Source organism: Pipra filicauda, unplaced genomic scaffold, assembly GCF_003945595.2.
Source record: "Pipra filicauda isolate LSUMZ 115617 unplaced genomic scaffold, ASM394559v2 scaffold81_size6448238_pilon, whole genome shotgun sequence".
NCBI lineage: Eukaryota > Metazoa > Chordata > Aves > Passeriformes > Pipridae > Pipra > Pipra filicauda.
Genome location: NW_024104998.1, coordinates 6,334,191 through 6,351,187, shown reverse-complemented (window position 1 = coordinate 6,351,187; position 16,997 = coordinate 6,334,191). Strand labels below are relative to the sequence as shown.

Genomic DNA, 16,997 nt, shown 5'->3' with positions numbered 1-16,997 from the left:
TTATTGGTGCTGGGAAAAGCCTTGGGAAGGACGTGGAGTGGAAATCCACGGCAGGGCTGTTGTGGAGCCAGGGACATTTTGGGCTGGAAATCCACAACCATGGAATCATTAAGGTTGGAAAAGCCCTCTGGGATCACTGAGTCCACCCTGTGGCCAGTCCCCACCTTGTCCCCAGCCCAAAGCACTGAGTGCCACGTCCAGTCTTTCCTTAAAAACTTTCAGGGATGGGGACTCCACCACCTCCCTGGGCAGCCCCTTCCAATGCCTGATCACCCTTTCCATGAAAAAATTCCTCCTGATGTCCAGCCTGGTGCAGATTGAGGCCACATCCTCCAAACCCCTCTGACCTTCCCACTTTGCTGCAGGCACTGATGAAGAGGATTAAATTCCCAGATTTAATTTCCCACGTGGATTTCCCGGCACTTGGGTAAAAAAAAAAAAAATCACGCAAAAAAAGGGGGGTGAAAGGCACAGCTCCCCCATTCCTGGGGGTCCCGGGTGGTGTCACTGTGCAGGGTGTGCCCGGCTCTGTCCCTGTTCCCGCTGTTCCCGACGGGCCATGCAGGCTCCGAATGCCCGGAGCTGTGTCTGGCAGTGCCGCCAATCCCGGTGCTGTTCCATGCACTCCTGCAGGTCCCGGTGCTGCTCCAGGCAGCCCGTCCGGGCGATCCTGGCATCCAGGGGGTCCTCACCCTCCTCATCCTCATCCTCCTCCTTCCCCGCTGGCGCACGGCTCCAGGAGTGTCCCGGCTTGGCCATGGGAGAACTGGGAAGGAGTGAGGGGGTAGGGGGTGTTATCTGGGGGGGATCCTGTGCTCTGTGCACCCCCCAGGAGGGGCTCAGCCCCCCTATAGACACCCAGGACCCTCCAAAATGGGCGCTCAGTGCTCTCCCTATCGCACCTCACCCCCACCCGTGGGTGCCCAGCACTCCCACCCCTCACACTCCACGGGGTGCCCATCCCCCCATTGGTACCCAGGACCCCCCAAATGGGTGCTCAGCACCCCTGCAGACACCCAGGGCCCCCAAACCGGGCGCTCAGCACCCCCCGACCCGTGGGTCCTCAGCATCCTCCCCGACCCCCGCCTACCCACCCACGCCTTACACCCCCAGGGGTGCCCACCCCGCCATGAGTGCCCAGCACCCCCCATACGTGTGTACCCCCACGCGTGGCTGCTCAGCACCCCCAAAACGGGTGCTCGGCACCTCCTCCACCCACCTCACCCCCACCCGCGGGTGCCCGGCACCTCCTCCGACCCCTCACTCTCCCACGGGTGCCCACCCCCCATAGGTGCGTACCCCCCCAAAGGTGCCCGGCACCTCCTCCCTCGCACCGTACCCGCACCCGCGGAGCTGCCGCTCCCCCCGAGCCGCCGGTGCCGCCTCAGCCCGGCCCGCGCGGCCGGAGGCGGAAGGGGCGGTGTCCCCGCGGCGGGGAAGGTGTCCCCACGGACGGGGTGCTGCCGGTGTCCCCGAGGAAGGGGAGGTGTCCCCGAGGAAGGGGAGGTGTCCCCGCGGACGGGGCGGTGTCCCCGCGGCGATGGCGGCCCTCCGGATCCAGAGCGACTGGAGCCGCGCGCTCAGGTGCCAGCGGGGCCTGTCCCTGTCCCTGTCCTTGTCCCTGCCCCGGCTCCTGTCCCTGCCCCTGTCCCACTCCCTGGTCGCGGCCCCTGGTCCCTGCCCCTGTTCCCTGTCCCGGCTTTTCTCCCTGTTCCCTGCCCTTGTCCCGGCTCCTGTCTCTGTTCCTTGCCCCTGCGCCGGTCCCTGTTCCTGTTCCCTCTCCCCGTTCCCTTCCCCGATCCCTGTTCCCGTTCCCTGTCCCTGTTCCCTGCCCCAGTCCTGGTCCCTGGTCCCGACTCCTGTCCCTGGTCGCGGCCCTAGTCCCGGCCCCTGTCCTTATCCCTGGTCCCTGTTCTTGTTCCCTGTTCCTGCCCCTGTTCCCTGTCCCTATCCCTGTCCCGCTCACGGCCGCTCCTTCTCTCCGCAGCAGGGACGAGGGCGAGGCCTGGCTGAGCTGCCGCTGCCCCGGTGAGTGGCCGGGGGGTCCCCCGGGGGTCAGGGGGGCCCTGGGTGTGACAGGGGGATTGGGGAGCCCTGTGGTGCAGAGAGGGGTGGGGGCAGTTGGGGGGGTCGCTGTGGTTTTAAGAGGGGGTGAAGATTATTGGGATCCCTGGGGGTTAGGAGGGACTGGGGGAATTTTGGGTCCCTGTGGGTTGGGGGAGGTGGGAGCACTTGAGGACCCTCTGGGTGAGGAGTGGATGCAGGTGGTTGGGGGGTCTCTGTGGTTTAAGAGGAGGTGGGGTCCTGTCATTAATGGGGTCGTTTTGGGGTCCCTGTGGGTTAGGAGGGGAAGGGGACTATGGGGGGATCCCTCTGAATTAGGAAGGGTTGGTGGTGTTTAGGGTCTGTGTGGAGTAGGAGGGATTGTAGTTGTTTGGGGTCCCTGTGGCTTAGGAAGGGTTGGGGGTATTTGGGGTCCATGTGGATTAGGAGGGGCTGGGGGAGTTTGGGTCCCTGTGGGTCAGGGAGGGTGGGCTGAGGGTCTCTGTGCCTTGGGGGTCTCTGTGTTGTGGGGTCTCAGGGCTGCCCCTTTTCCTCCAGGGAAGCCCACCCTGTACGGCAGCGTCACCCGCCGCGGGCTCAGCTCCGAGGGCATCCCAGACATCGCAGCCTCCGAGGGATTTTTGGTTCAGGAAGTCACCAAGGTGCCAGGGCTGGGGGGGGGAGGTGTGTGACACAAAGAGGGGACACACTGACAGCCCAAAGCTGTCACCCTGCAGGGTCCTGTCCAGCCATCCTAACCTCCCTCTGGGCACAGCCCTGGGGCTGCTCCAGGACATCCCACAGGGATGGGGCTCTGTGTCCCTTCCCACCTGCATCCTTGGGAGACCAGCCCAGCACTGACCTTTCCATGGGTTTCCAGGCTCTGGGATCCCCCAGCTGGCTCCAGGTCACAGCTCTTCCTCAGCAGGATCAACAGCACCTCAAATTCCATTTTTTCCCCTCTCTTTCCTCCCTTAGAAAAGCATCCTCATTTCTTGTCCTCACGAAAATGTGTCCACAAAGTTCCTGGCCCCGTACACAACTTTTTCTAGGATTCATCAGAAAAGTGTGAGTATCCTGTGAGGTGGGAGGGGAATCCCTGGGGGTGACTGGGAACTCTTCACAACACATCCCTGACCATGGTGTCCTCGTGCTGGGGGGGGGCTGGAGCGTGGATTGGTGTGTGGGGGGTTGGAATGGACATGGAACTGTGATCTTGTTGTGGTTTAGGAAGGGTATTCCCCAATGTAGTGTTCCCAATGGATGGAGAGGGGAATTGGAGGCACAAAAGATCAGGGATTTAGATAAGAACGATGAACAATTTACTGGGAACAGCAGTGGAATAAGGAAACAAACAGAAACAAAAATACCAATTAACAGTGTACAGGCCAGGGAACAATCCACATGGGAACGCTCACAGTGTGCCACCCGAATATCCCTGGGATCCCTGTAAAATTGAACCCTGTCCTAAGCAGAACCAGGACATTCCCACCCCTTATTGTAACCCATCTGCATCGTGCCCAGATCCTACCCCTCCCCAGCTACATCTACTCACACAAACATGGGTCTCATTCCCATTTTTTTCACTGGATTTCTGAGCCTTACGAAACCAATCCAGTCCATTCTTTGAGACCTCGCTCTCTTCCAACACTTTTCTTCGGGAGCTCTTCTAAAGCTCTCCTGTAATGAAAAATCCGACTTTGAATTTGCTGGAGTTGTTCCATCCAGGAAGCTCAGGGATGTCTTCAGCAAGGATAGCAGGGCTGCGGCAGATGGGGCAGATGCCGCAAAGCTGCGAGACCGCCGTTCTGATGCATTCCCTGTGGAATTCATGCCCACATTCCAGTTCACACCTGTCTTTGCCTAGCATCTCATGGCATACTCTGCAGGGATAATAATCACGGTCCTTGAACCAAGGAAGGAACTTAACCCCTGCGAGGCGAGAGAGCTCTTCATCGTACTGGCAGAGACGGGCGGCCAGTCTGTTCACCGTGAGCCGCGCGCTCCATCCGATGGCTGGGAATGTCTTGGAGTAAGGCCATGGAGCGCTTTCTCGGAGCCTGTGCCACGTGTAGAACGTACAGAAGGCTCTCCCCGGATCCAGGGGGAACTCCTCCCTCACAGTCCCCTCGTAGAGCACCTGCAGCACAGCCAATTCCCTCAGGTACTGGACACCGTCCTTCAGGTACCTCCACGTTTTCCTGGGCACAAACAGATCATTCTTGGCAGGACACCATTCCTTCACGCTGGACAGGAGCCTCTTCCAGAGGCTGAGGGGTTCTGCCGTCTTCCCGATCCCCTTGTCAATGTGCACTTTCCAGGCCAGGCATCCCAGCTGCCTGGCTTCTCTGCCATCCAGTATTATATCCTGTGCCCCGAAGGCCCAGCACCGCGCCAGCCAGGCCAGCACCGACTCGTTCAGCTGGCGCCGGAAATACTTCCGGATATGGCGCAGCCTATCCAGGCATGGGCATTGCAGGCTCAGCGCTGCCCCTGCCTCCTCTTCTTCTGAGGACCCCGTTTCCTCTTCATCCCTCACCGGGGGAACTGATTTGCTCTTGGATTTCTTCAGGGCAGGGGCAACTGCTTCTGGCAGGGGTTCAGCTGCAGTTTGAGTGGCCACTGATTTGCTCCTGGATTTCTTCCCCAGAGCTGGAGTTTGAGTGGCCACACTGAGAGTTGTTCTCTCTTGCCCCCAGGGGAGCTGCCCGGCATCCAGCAGTGCCCGGTAAGCACTGGCCATGGCCCAGCACAGGGCAATAAGTCGCTCCTCCCTGCAATTGTCACGGCATTTTTCTTTCAAGTATTCTGCCATTTTATCAGGGTCCTGTAGTTCTTCAGGGGTGAACCTCCAAAGCATCGAAGGAAAATAGTCCTCCAAAAGCTGGCCGATTTTCTCCCACCTTCCCTGCCACTCCTGATTACACACCCTGGGGACAAGTGCCGGGAAGGCCCTGCTAAAAAATCCTCTTATCTTTCTAAACACGGTGCGGACCACACCTCTAAGCATGTAGTAGACCGTGCCGAGGAAACTCGGCAGACACAGCAAAACGAGGATGCTTTGCATAACACTGAAAGGCAATTCAAAAGCTCTTGTGTACGTCCTGAAGGAGTAATAGCGGTGGAGAAGCTGGAGAAAATAGCCCTTCCCTGTTCTCCCCGCGGACTGGGCAGGTTTATTAATGGACTGGCGGACGCAGAGCGTCACGTCACAAATTACTATCGCAACGAACAGCACCAAAACAGCGATGAGTCCTTTCTTTGCCCTGGGATAGTACTTCAGGATGGGCTCGAGCGGGTGTTTATAATAAGGGCTAAAGAGCATAACGCACAGGTACAGGTGCAGCCACCCCGTATCCATTGCCAGTTCCTAAATACGGCCAATGCTGGGATCCGAATCGTCCCCGACCCGCTGCGGGCAGATCTGTTCTATCCCAACCCTTCCTGCCCCCGAATTAGGCTGGGGTGGTTTAAGAATGGAATTCCCGAATTCCAGCCGGTGGCTGGAGAGGGGAATCGGAGGCCCAAAAGGCAAAGGACGGGGGTTGAGATAAGAACAACTCACTGGGAACAGCAATGGATGGAACAAGGAGCGAACACGCGGGATGCGGCCGGGAAGGAGGAAACGCGTTTTCCCGCGTTTCCTCTTTGTCCCGCCCGCGCATGGAGGGGCGGGATCGCATTCCATTCTGGCCTTGCCCCTCCTACCGCCGGAAAAGTTAACCCTGTCACGACTGGAACCTTCCCTTCCAATGGTCATCCGCATTTCTTGTTCCTGCCTGGGATTTCACCGCTGCAGCGTTTTCTCCCAATGCACGGACTGCGAACGCAATTAAAAAACTGCAGTGCAATTGCAATTACCGGAATCACAGAATCCTTAAGGTTGGAAAAGACCTCCGAGATCATCGAGTCCACCCTGTGCTGGATGCTCACCTTGTCCCCCAGCCCAGAGCACTGAGTGCCACGTCCAGTCCTTCCTTGGACACCTCCAGGGGTGGGGACTCCAAACCTCCCTGGGCAGCCCCTGCCAAGGCCTGACCACCCTTTCCAGCAAGAAATTCCTCCTGATGTCCAACCTGACCCTCCCCTGGCACAGCTGGAGGCTGTTCCCTCTCCTCCTGTCCCTTGTTCCCAGGGAGCAGCGCTCGATCCTCCCCCCCCTGGCTCCCCCCTCCTGTCAGGGACTTGCAGAGCCAGAAGGTCCCCCCGAGCCTCCTTTTCTCCAGGCTGAGCCCCCCCAGCTCCCTCAGCTGCTCCTGGTGCTCCAGCCCCTTCCCCAGCTCTGTTCCCTTCCCTGGACACGCTCCAGCCCTTCAGTGTCCAAGCCTATGAGGTCCTTGTTTCAATATTCAGGTGTTATCGCCTAGAACTGTACAATGATGTACTTAGCACGTCTCCCCCAGTACAGAATTAGTCTCCTGAGCAGAAATAGCTCTATAAAGCTAATTTTTGGTGCTTTTCCCCTCCTGCAGATCACCTGTCTTGACATTTCCAGTGGTGGAGGACTTGGTGTATCCACCAGCACAGATGGGACCATGAAAATCTGGCAGGCTGCCAACGGAGAAATAAGAGTAAGAGCATCTGAATTTGATGTTTCGTGTTGGGTGGGACATTGCTGAGGTCCTTTGGCCCTGACTTTGGTCAGGCTGTTCACACCCTGGGAAAAATCTGGCTTTTGAATGAAAAGCTGATTGAGATTTCCCATCTTGGAGGCTTTAAGTCAAATCTGTTGGGAAGGGTGTCTTCTCCCAAGGGGAAATGTTGCTCAGCAATCCAGAGTCCCAGGGCGAAAATGGAACGGCTTAGGAATAACAGGGAGGGTGCAGCAGCTGTGGTACAAGCACTGAATTTGTTCTGCAGTAGAGAAGATTATTAAAAAAGAAATTATTAAAGAAGATTATAGATTATTAAAGAAATTGTAAAAGAAGACATTAAAAAAGAATTTTTTTAAAAAATGTTTCTGTGCTGGATTAACCACATCCTGTCTTATCAGCCTGCTCAGTGAAGGTGCTTCTTGTGGAGCTTGACCTTCAGCTCCTTGTTTGGCAGAGGATAAAGACATTTAACCTGTAATTAGAAGCAAGTTTAGTGTCCTTTGCTACATAATTAGCTGCTCAAGTGGTAGAGGGAAGCCCAAAGTGTCACCTCTTCACCTCAGATTTAGACAAGCCCATTCCAGCAACACAAACCCCAAGGATTTGAGCTTAATCCTCTTGCCCACGTGGGAATTCCAAGTTTTCCAGTGTCACAGCTCCAAGATTGCTTGGCATGAAGGTGATGACAATGGAACTAGCACACAGTTCTTTGTTTTTCCAGAGACTATTGGAAGGCCATGTGTATGATGTGAATTGTTGCAGGTTTTTCCCATCTGGCCTCGTGGTGCTGAGTGGGGGAATGGATGCCCAGCTAAAGATCTGGTCAGCAGAGGATGCCAGCTGTGTAGTGACATTTAAAGGTCACAAAGGAGGTACAGAGCCTTTAAAATGCTTCATCTCCTGAGTGTGAACTTGCCTTGCACCCCAGGGCTGATGTTCAGTCACCAGTACCTTTTTTAAGCTCCCAGAACTTGAATAAAAAGGTTGGGAGTTCTTTGTAGTAGAAGAAACTTGTTTCTCTCTCCAACCTGTTTTTTCTTAATTAGTTTAAAAAGAGGGAGGGTGCAATACAGCAGGCTGTTGCTCCAGAGGTGGAGGCACAGGGATTCTGCTCCTCCAGGGCAGTCTCAGCTCTCCAGAGCTCCATCCTGCTTCCAGGAGCTTTGCTGCCTGCTCTGGGAATGCCTTCTGCTTGCTCTCAGGTTATCCTGCTCACCTTCAGTAGCGCCAGGGCCTCTTCCTTTTGGTTTTTGTTTGTTTTTTTCCTTGCCCAGAAAACCATACAGCAGTTTATTATTATGGACTTGCAGCTCCCTGTGCTGGTTAAAGGGAGTAAAGCAGGACAAGAGCAGCTGGGAGGATACTCAAGTAATCTCTGGAAAGAAGATTTGGTTTCCAGGATCCTCCACTGGGAGGGTTTAGGATTGAGGCCCAGTGCTTAGGCAGGCACCTGTTCTGCTCCTGTTTACACCTGGCCCAGAGCACAGTGGCCACGGTCTGCTTGTGGCAGGTGGTTCCTTCCCAAGGGATGGCAACTGGAGCACTTGGGTTATCCTGAGCAAGTCCAGGTGAGGTGTGGATGTGGCATCAGATGCCCAAAACGCTGCCCAAAATTATCTGTTCCCTGAGCAACCAACTGCTCTGGGCAGGCTCTGGTTTTCTGTCTCACAAGGTTCCGGGCTTGACTGAGAGATTAATAAACCCCTAAACTTGATTAACTCAAAAACCCATCTTACACTGAACCTGGCATCGTCCTAATGCAATTTGGTGATTGGAACTAGAATGTTTTTGAGGTCCCTTCCAATTCCATAATCCCTTTGTGTGGATTCAAAAGGCTTTGGCACAGGTGTCCTGTACCCAAACCGTGGCAGTGTTGGGACAGTGCCTTGGCCGTGGCTCTCAGGGTGACTTTATTCCCTGCCTATACCTCCAGCCCAAGCTGCTGCAGTCACTCTGCTTGGCTTATCCTTGTCAAGTTTAATGACTCTTTCTGTAAGGAAAGTGTCAAATTAAATCTCCTGACCATCTGACTGTTCCCTGCTAAAAAACCACTGGGTCATTTTTCACATCCAGATTTGACAGCCCACAGTAAAATAAAGTAGTTAGGGGATCTTAGCACCTGCACAAGCTGCTCTTTGGGTGTTGCTGTAGCTGGATAACAGGGATGCTGCTTTGGGGATTATCCAGGGATGAACTTGGGAACATTTAAGAGTGCCAGGCCAGGCTGTTTTCTGCCCAAATTAATTTTGTGCAGTGTCAGCTCAGTCTGAAGTGAGGTGTTGCTGATCATTTGATGGATAATGTCTTCCCTTTGTGCCAAGTGGTGGCTCCCACGCTGTAAGGTTTTCTGGGAGCTGCTTCCTTCCACAGGCGCCTTTTCCTAGAGGCACAACTTGCCTGTGTGTGACTGGTGTCACTGGGAACAGTGGCTTGGGGCGTTGGGTTCGGCTTGGGAAACGAGGTGCTTTTTGTGTGTGTCTGAACACGGCCTTTGCTTCCATGCAGGGATTTTGGACACTGCCATCGTGGATCGAGGCAGGAATGTCCTGTCCTGCTCCAGGGATGGCACTGCCCGGCTCTGGGACTGCGGGAAATCCGCCTGTCTGGGTGTCATTGCCGACTGTGGCTCCCCCGTGAACGGCATCGCCGTAGGCACTGCCGACGACTCCCTGAACCTGGGCGCGCCCGAAAATCCTCCCAGTAAGGCTCTTCCTCTGAAAATTCCCCTTCACTTCCCTGTCCCAAACTGCTGAGGTTTGTCACCAGGAATCCCTTGGGAAGGGAGCAGAGAACTCCTGTCCTGGGCAGCAATTGAGGCTTATCGAGCAGTTTGGGGGATTAAACTGAGCTCTGCTCAATTACCGGCCTTCCTGGTGTCTTGGGATCTGGGGGAATGTTGCCCCAAGTTCAGTGGCAGTGATCCAAACTCTCAGGATTTGATCCCATCAGGATCTGTTGCTGGAATGACCTGTCGTCCTTTTGCCAGGTGAGCGTGAGATCGGGACAGAAGGGAAAATCCTGCTGCTGGCCCGGGAGGACAAGAAGCTTCAGGGAGTGGGACTGCAGAGCAGGCAGCCGGTAAGGATCTGGGATTGCCAGAGCATTGGGATGAGGAATTGAGCCAGGATAAACCTAGACAGGTAAAATGGTCAGTGTTATCCCAGCTCCATTTTCCACTGAGGTTCACACTCGGTTCGTTCCCAAATTTCCAGGTGTTCCTCTTCGTGGGATCTGACGCCTTCAACTGCTGCACGTTCCTCTCGAGCACCTATATCCTGGCAGGGACTCAGGATGGGAACATCTACCAGCTGGATGTGAGGAACACAAAGTGAGTGAGTGCCTGGGGCTGCAAGGCTTTAAACAACCAGGGTTTGGTGGGAAAAGAGCTGGATGGAGGGGGCTGGCAGGCAGTGCCACTTCCAAGGGGTGCGTCCCGTGGCACCAGAAGCTCCAGAGCCTCTGGCAGCCAGTTCTTTCTCTTGGGAAGCACTGGAGAGGTTCCTGCTGCTCAAGTGGGTGATCCAATGGGATGTTCTCTGGAAGGTGCCTCCTAAAAGACTACAGGTTCCAGGCAGATTCCTTAGTTTCCAAAAAGCTTTTCCATCTTGAGCCGTGACAAAGGGTCCTCTTGGCATAGCCTTACCTTGCAGATTATTGCTTTTTTAATATCTGTGTGATTATTCATTATAATAATATAATTATATATAACATATTAATAATATAACTATATTATAAATAATTATAGTGATATAATATATATTGTGTATATTATATACATAATAGATAGTATATACATAATATTAATTTATATTCTATATATATTCTATATTTTCTTTATATAGAATAATTCTGTATACGATATAATAATTATAAATATTTTTATTACTTTTATTGTTAATTCTGTATTATTGTTTATTATATTATTTATAATCAATATTATAGTTATATAATTATTAGTTATGTTAATATACTGTGCATATTATGTTATATAAACATCTGTATTATTTTATATATCCATACATATATATATAATCCAAGTACACAATAAATGTAGATAAGTTGAGTAGAAAACTTCTTAACATCAATATCACCCCCCCAGAAAAAAAAGCACAGCCCCTTCCTTTCCTTCACCTGAGAGTCTTTGAAGGATCCTGATCCTCAGTCCAGTGTAGGACTGGAACTGAGCTGTGGAGTTTTATTGGTGTTCCCTGAAGAGAATCATGGAATGGTTTGGGTTGGAAGGGACCTTAATGCTCGTCCCATTCCACCCCCCTGCCATGGGCAGGGACACCTCTCACTATCCCAGGTTGCTCCAAGCCCCGTCCAACCCGGCCTTGGAGACTTCTCTCGGCGACAGCTTCTCTGGGAAATCCTCATCCCTTGTTTCTGCTCTTTTTTCCAGCGCTCCAATCCAGGTCATCCACAGATCGGGAGCGCCGGTGCTTTCTCTGCTCCCATACCAAGATGGATTCATTGCCAGCCAAGGTAATTCCAGTGCTGTTTTGGGAGAAATCCTGTAGTGGAATCAAGGAACTCTGTGCTCTTTGGGAATTGTCCTCTTGCCCCTTTGCCTTGTGTCCCTCCAAAACGGGGCCTCCAAGGTGCATCTCACCCATCGGAGCCTTTTCCCGCTGGAATTTCTGTCTGTAATTAACTGCTCATCTCCCTAATTGGCTGATGTCCCTCCCTTCCAGGGGATGGCACCTGCTTCATCCTCCAGCAAGACCTGGATTATGTCCTGGATCTCACCGAGGCCGACTGCGACCCCGTGTACAAGGTAAGGAATAAGGAGTATCCCTGAGGAGAACCTGGAAGAGGGAAAGCTGCCTTTTCCCTCAGCAAGTTCGTTCACACAGTTGACTTTTTGATCTTATCTTTAGATTTTCCTCCTGAATATTCCCAATGTTTTGCATAAACAAATCCTCTGTGGTATTCCCTGGCTTCATCTCCATCGTGCAGGAGCAGAACTGTGGAGTTAGAGTGGCTCTGGCAGGGCTGTGTTTCTATAAAAAGTGTGGATTAAGGATTCTGGAAAGATCCTGAGGGAAAAAGTAGGATTTTATGTGGAAGTGTCACTTCCTGTGTAAAAACTGCTTTTTTTTCCCCCCCTCTTCCCCAGGTGGCTTCTTGGGAGAAGGAGATTTACACGTGCTGCAGAGACGGGATAGTGAGGAGATACCAACTTTCTGACCTTTAAGTGTTTGAAGGGACCAAATAGTGAGGAAATGTGTCAGGATGGCTCTTCCAAGCTGATTTTCCTGGGATGTGTATGCACAATTTGAGGCTCTTGTGGTGACAGAGTGTTTTGGTGGCTGATCATATTTCTGCCTTCAACACAACTGGGATCAAATTTTAATGTAGAGATGATGTTGTGTTGCAATGGAGTTGTTTTGTTGTTTTTTTTTTTTTCAGTGCTGAAAAAGTGCTGTTTGTAGGGGGGAAAATAAATAAATGGGGGGTGGGGGAGTGCTGAAAGTGACTGTGTCACAGTATGGAGTGAAATAAAGCGGCTGCTTTGATAACACCGGTGTGGGAAAAGAATTTCCCAAGGAAATTTGGGAGGTTTATAAGAAAAAAGAGAGGAGGGGAGGGATGGGGGGGGGGGGGGTCAGAGTGCGGAAGTGACGTGGAACTACAACTCCCGTGATGCCCCGCGCGGCGCGAACAGGAAGTGCCGCGTTCGCCATAGCAACGAGACGCCATGGGCGTGGACTACTACGCCGTGTTGGAGCTGGACCGCGGGGCCACCGCCGACGACATCAAGAAGGCGTGAGGGACCCCCGGGACCGGGGGAGTTCTGGGGGCCCGGGGGGGAGCGGTGGGAGCGGGGGCGACCTCGTGGGTGGCTGCACTTGGCCTCCCCGTGTGCCCCACAGCGGGACTGGGGCGGGGGTGAACGGTCTGAGAGGGCTGGGAAGGGCTGGATGTGGGGATGGGGTCCCTGCTGTCCCCTACAGAGAGTCCAGAGGGCAATGAGGGCTGGAGCCCCTCTGCTCTGGAGCCAGGCTGGGAGAGCTGGGGGGGTTCACCTGGAGAAGGGAAGGCTCCAGGGACATCTGAGAGCCCCTTGCAGGGCCTAAAGGGGCTCCAGGAGAGCTGGAGAGGGACTGGGAACAAGGGATGGAGGGACAGGACAAGGGGGAATGGATTCACATAGACAAAGTACAGGGTTAGATGGGATAGTGGGAAGGAATTCTTGGCTGGGAGGACGGGGAGAGCCTGGCACACATTGCCCAGAGAAGCTGTGGCTGCCCCTGGATCCCTGGAAGTGTCCAAGGCCAGATTGGAGCAACCTGGGCTAGTGGAAGGTGTCCCTGCCCACAGCAGGGGTGGGATGAGATGATCCTTAAGGTCCTTCCCGACCTAAACCATCCCATGATCCGCAGCTATCGGAGGCTGGCCCTGCAGTACCACCCCCTAAAATGCAAGGAGCCCTGGGGGCCCTCGAGGTTCCGGCAGCTGGCAGAGGCCTACGATGTGCTCAGCGACCGTAAGTGGGGAGGGGGGTTCCCTTCCATGGATTTTAGGGGCAGGAGGGGCTGGAAGTGGGTGTGAATCCCTGGTTCCTGGCACCCCAGGGAGGTGCCACCAGCTGTGTGACTCACAGCTCAGCTGGGAGCTGGCACACGCTCCGACATCCATCCCACCCATTGCTGGGAACTCCCTTATGCCACCTCCACCCAAGCAAATCCCGGATCTCAGGCTGAGGCTCTCCCCCATTCCCAACCCCTCCTTGTTCCCTAAGCCATGAAGAAAGGCATCTACGACAAGTTTGGAGAAGAGGGGCTCAAGGGTGGCATCCCCCTGGAGCTGGCCAGTGACAACCCCTGGAGTGTGGGATACGTGTTCCACAACAACCCCGAGAAAACCTTCAAGGAGTTCTTTGGTGGGGACAACCCCTTTGCAGGTAGGATGGGGGATTCTGAGGCGGGCGGCTCAGACTCCATCCATAGTTGCTGTGATTCCATGCTTGGAGCTTTAAGCTTTCCAGGGATGTTTCCCTGCCCAACTGCTCTGGGATCCCTCTGGTAACTGGAGTTTAGATCCTGACTTCCCCCAGCCGTGGGTGGGAGAGAGGGCTGGAGGTGCATGTTCAGGCTGTCAGCTCTCCCTAGCTGCTCCTGTGACCTTTCCTGGGAGGATTCCCACCAAAAAGAGGGATTAGGGGGACGAGGCTGCTATAAACATGAGTGAGGCGGAAACACTCCTGGAAAAAAACCACTTCAGGTGGTTCGGGGTGGGAGAAGAAGGGAGATGAAGACCCCTGAGGCCCCCCCGGCTCTGACCTGAGGGAGGGGCCATCCCTGTGCTCCCTCCTGCAGAATTCTTTGCCGAGGATGGCTCGGAGGTGCTCCTGCCCTTTGGAGGGCCCCGGGGCCGGGGGGCGCTCCGGCAGGACCCTCCTGTCATCCGGGACCTCTACGTGTCCCTCGAGGATCTGTTCCATGGCTGCACCAAGAAGATCAAGATCTCCCGCAGGGTAGGGCCGTGGAGCTGGATTTTGGGATGGGCTGTCCCCTCTGTCCATGTGGGATGTTGAGGGATTTGGGGCTGTGCCGCAGGGAGGGATTGGCACCAAACCCAGCAGGAGCTGAACCAGTGTCCTCCTCTCCGGGCTTGGCAAAGGGAATTCAGCATGGGAGGTGATGCAGGAGCTGGTGGGAAGCAAGGGCTGATTTTGGAGGTGGATGTAGAAGGGGGTTGGCATGTTCTGGGCTCCCACAATTCCATTTTCATACTGTGCTGTGCCCTTTGTGCCCTTTGTCTCCTGGATCCAGCCCTGAGTTTCTCCTGCTCTAGGACAAGAGGAAACTGCCTCAGGTTGTGCCAGGGGTGGTTTAGATTGGATGTTGGGGAAAATTCCTTCCCTGAAAGGGTGACATGGGAATGGGCTGTGGGCAGTGCTGGAGTCCCCATTCCTAGAGGATGTGTGGATGTGGCACTCGGGGACAGGGGTTAGTGGTGGCCTTGGCAGGGCTGGGGATGGTTGGACTCAATGGTCTCAGAGGGCTTTTCCAACCTTAGTGATCCCACAGTTCTGATTTGGACCCACCACGAAGTATAATCCATCCTTTCCCTGTTCTCTGCTGGCTTGTGCCAGGGGATTGGAGCAGTCCTGACCCTCCCTCTTTGGTATCCTGCCCAGGTGATGAACGAGGATGGCCAAACCAGCACCATCAGGGATAAGATCCTGACCATCGACGTGCAGCCGGGATGGAAGCGCGGCACCAGGATCACCTTTGAGAAGGAAGGAGACCAGGTAATCCCAGGATCCCAGAGTTCTTAGGGCTGGAAGCAACCTCACCCTCCATGGAAAGAAGTTCTCCTGTGACATGAAGTTCTGGTTTCCCATTGTTGAGGGCACTTGGCAGCACAACCATTGGAGCAATTACAGCATTCCTGTGTTCGGAAACACTCCGAGGAGCCATTCCTGCCTGGATTTTCCTCAGATAAAAAGCAATAATTGGAAGGGGTGGTTTCCTGCCTGGCACTTGGGAAGCCCAGTTTAATTTCCCTTGGCTGAGCAGGAGTCTGAGAAAAGATTCCTTTTTTCCTTAAAGAAAGAAAATACCTTTCCCTTCTCCAGCTGAAAGCAGCAGCAAAAGATCAGGAATTTGTGTCAACTTTCCCTGTGTAAAATCATTTCCAGGTTTTCAAGGCCAGGTTGGATGGGGCTTGGAGCAACCTGGTCTAGTGGAAAGTGTGGAGGGTCTGTGGAAGGCAGGTGGAATTGGATGAGCTTTATTATCCCTCCCAACCCACCCTGTGATTCCATGATTCCATGATCTCTTTATTCCCCTCAATTTTAGGGCCCCAACGTCATTCCAGCTGACATCATCTTTGTTGTCCAAGAGAAGCTTCACTCAAGGTTTAAAAGAGTCGACAACAACCTCATTTATGTCGCCTCAATCCCACTGGGAAAGGTAAAGAGCCGAGGGGAGGGACGGAGCTCCACCTCTGGCCCCTGGGGCTGCAGGAGCAGCTCCCAGTGCTGCTCCGTGCTCCGTAGGCATTGACTGGATGCACCCTGGATGTGTGGACACTGGATGGGAGGCTGCTCAACATCCCCATCAACGACATTGTGGAGTAAGTGCCATGGGGAAATGGGGCTTTTCCATGGATCCTGGTGAGCACGGAGGTGAGCGGGCGCTCTGAGGAACCTCCAAAGCCTTTCCCAGCAGTTCTGGGGCTGGAGGAGGAGGATGATGCCCACAGGGGGTGACTCTTTGGTCTGGGGCCGTTTTTGGGTGGATGGGAGTCAAGAGGGAGATGAGGGTGGATGGTGGAGCCCAAAAGAGGAGGAAAAGTCTCTGGTTGAACTTGACCTGAGACAGCCCCTGGGGCTCTGCAGGTGGGGCTGGGGGTCCCAGTGTTGGAGATCATCCTGGGGCTCCTCTCAGCCCCTTCCTTTGTTTGGCAGCCCCAGGTACTGCAAGGTAGTTCCTGGGGAGGGAATGCCACTGCCCCAGGACCCCCAGCAGAAGGGGGATCTCCTCATCTACTTCAACATCTGCTTCCCCAAGAGCCTCAGCCCCGAGATAAAAACGCTCCTGAAAAACGCCCTCGTGCCTGAGTAACAGTGACCTTCCCCCTCTGCTCCCTGAACTCCTCTGTGCTGCAGCTCAATAAAGTCCATTTCAGTGTTTATTTGGTTTGATTTTCATGTGTAATACAAGCATCGGTCATTACTCTAGGCTGTTCCTCTCCTTCCATGGATGCAGCACTGGACTGGGACCAGACTCCCTCTTCTCCTGCTGCTCTGGAGAGAGGATTGTGCCAAGGCTTCTGAGCAAAGGAAAACAATCAACCAAACCAAGGGCAGTGCTCCTGCCCTGGATCCATTCAGCACCACATGTTCTCCAATGTTTTCATCAGCACTTATCCATCTAAGCAAAGAAAACAATCCCTGTTCCCCCCCCTTCTCCCTCACACCTACCCTAAGGTGATCCTTGATGTTCCAAGGCCCTGGATCTCTCCTGGCTGCTGTTCAGTGTTTGGTTTGGTAATAAAAGCAGTAAGTTAGTAGGAAAGGAGCGAGAAAAGTGGAGACACTCTTATGGCTGTGCCATGAGAGACAGGAGAAACCTCCTGACTGCAGCTTCCAGATCAGGAGCTTGGGATCTCTGTGTCCTCCACAGATGAGGAAAAAGGCTTCTTCCATGACTAAAGGTGGCCTCCTCCTTTGGAGGTGTGGAAAGTGGAATGGACCTTTTGCCAGGAACCCCTGGGGTTTCAGAGTCCTGCAGTTTTTATCCACACGAGCTCTAGGAATCCACCAGCTGGAAAACTGCCTCCATCCAGGCCTCTCTCCTCTTCAGCTGACAGGGTCGAGGAAAGCTGAAAAAGAGCCTGAACTGG

General features: G+C 54.0%; 3 protein-coding genes across 5 annotated transcripts; 2 read left to right on the top strand and 1 right to left on the bottom strand.

The window, feature by feature from the left end:
* Positions 1-372: 372 nt before the first annotated feature.
* LOC113984950 (cytochrome c oxidase assembly factor 4 homolog, mitochondrial) lies at positions 373-1,562 on the bottom strand. Of its 2 annotated transcripts, none has more exons than XM_027715399.2 (2): positions 1,300-1,562; positions 373-766 (listed from the first exon to the last, which is right to left on the bottom strand). In XM_027715399.2, the coding sequence occupies exon 2, from the start codon at positions 757-759 to the stop codon at positions 505-507; it is 255 nt and encodes an 84-aa protein (XP_027571200.1). In that variant the 5' UTR covers positions 760-766; positions 1,300-1,562; the 3' UTR covers positions 373-504. The 2 variants fall into 2 exon arrangements, with proteins under 2 accessions (XP_027571200.1, XP_027571201.1); XM_027715400.2 differs by having other exon boundaries at positions 1,340-1,560.
* Positions 1,444-12,018, top strand: PAAF1 (proteasomal ATPase associated factor 1). 2 transcript variants are annotated; one of them, XM_027715389.2, is made up of 12 exons: positions 1,444-1,584; positions 1,991-2,028; positions 2,602-2,705; positions 3,022-3,111; positions 6,516-6,614; positions 7,360-7,510; positions 9,144-9,338; positions 9,625-9,716; positions 9,851-9,966; positions 11,041-11,123; positions 11,333-11,415; positions 11,758-12,018. In XM_027715389.2, exons 1-12 carry the CDS (start codon positions 1,541-1,543, stop codon positions 11,833-11,835), a joined length of 1,173 nt encoding a protein of 390 aa, XP_027571190.1. In that variant the 5' UTR covers positions 1,444-1,540; the 3' UTR covers positions 11,836-12,018. The 2 variants fall into 2 exon arrangements, with proteins under 2 accessions (XP_027571190.1, XP_027571189.1); XM_027715388.2 differs by having other exon boundaries at positions 1,988-2,028.
* A 297-nt stretch (positions 12,019-12,315) lies between these two features.
* On the top strand, positions 12,316-16,286 carry DNAJB13 (DnaJ heat shock protein family (Hsp40) member B13). The gene is made up of 8 exons (XM_027715404.2): positions 12,316-12,407; positions 13,025-13,128; positions 13,384-13,545; positions 13,961-14,118; positions 14,785-14,898; positions 15,449-15,562; positions 15,649-15,725; positions 16,060-16,286. Exons 1-8 carry the CDS (start codon positions 12,340-12,342, stop codon positions 16,214-16,216), a joined length of 954 nt encoding a protein of 317 aa, XP_027571205.1. The 5' UTR covers positions 12,316-12,339; the 3' UTR covers positions 16,217-16,286.
* The last annotated feature ends 711 nt before the right edge of the window (positions 16,287-16,997 follow it).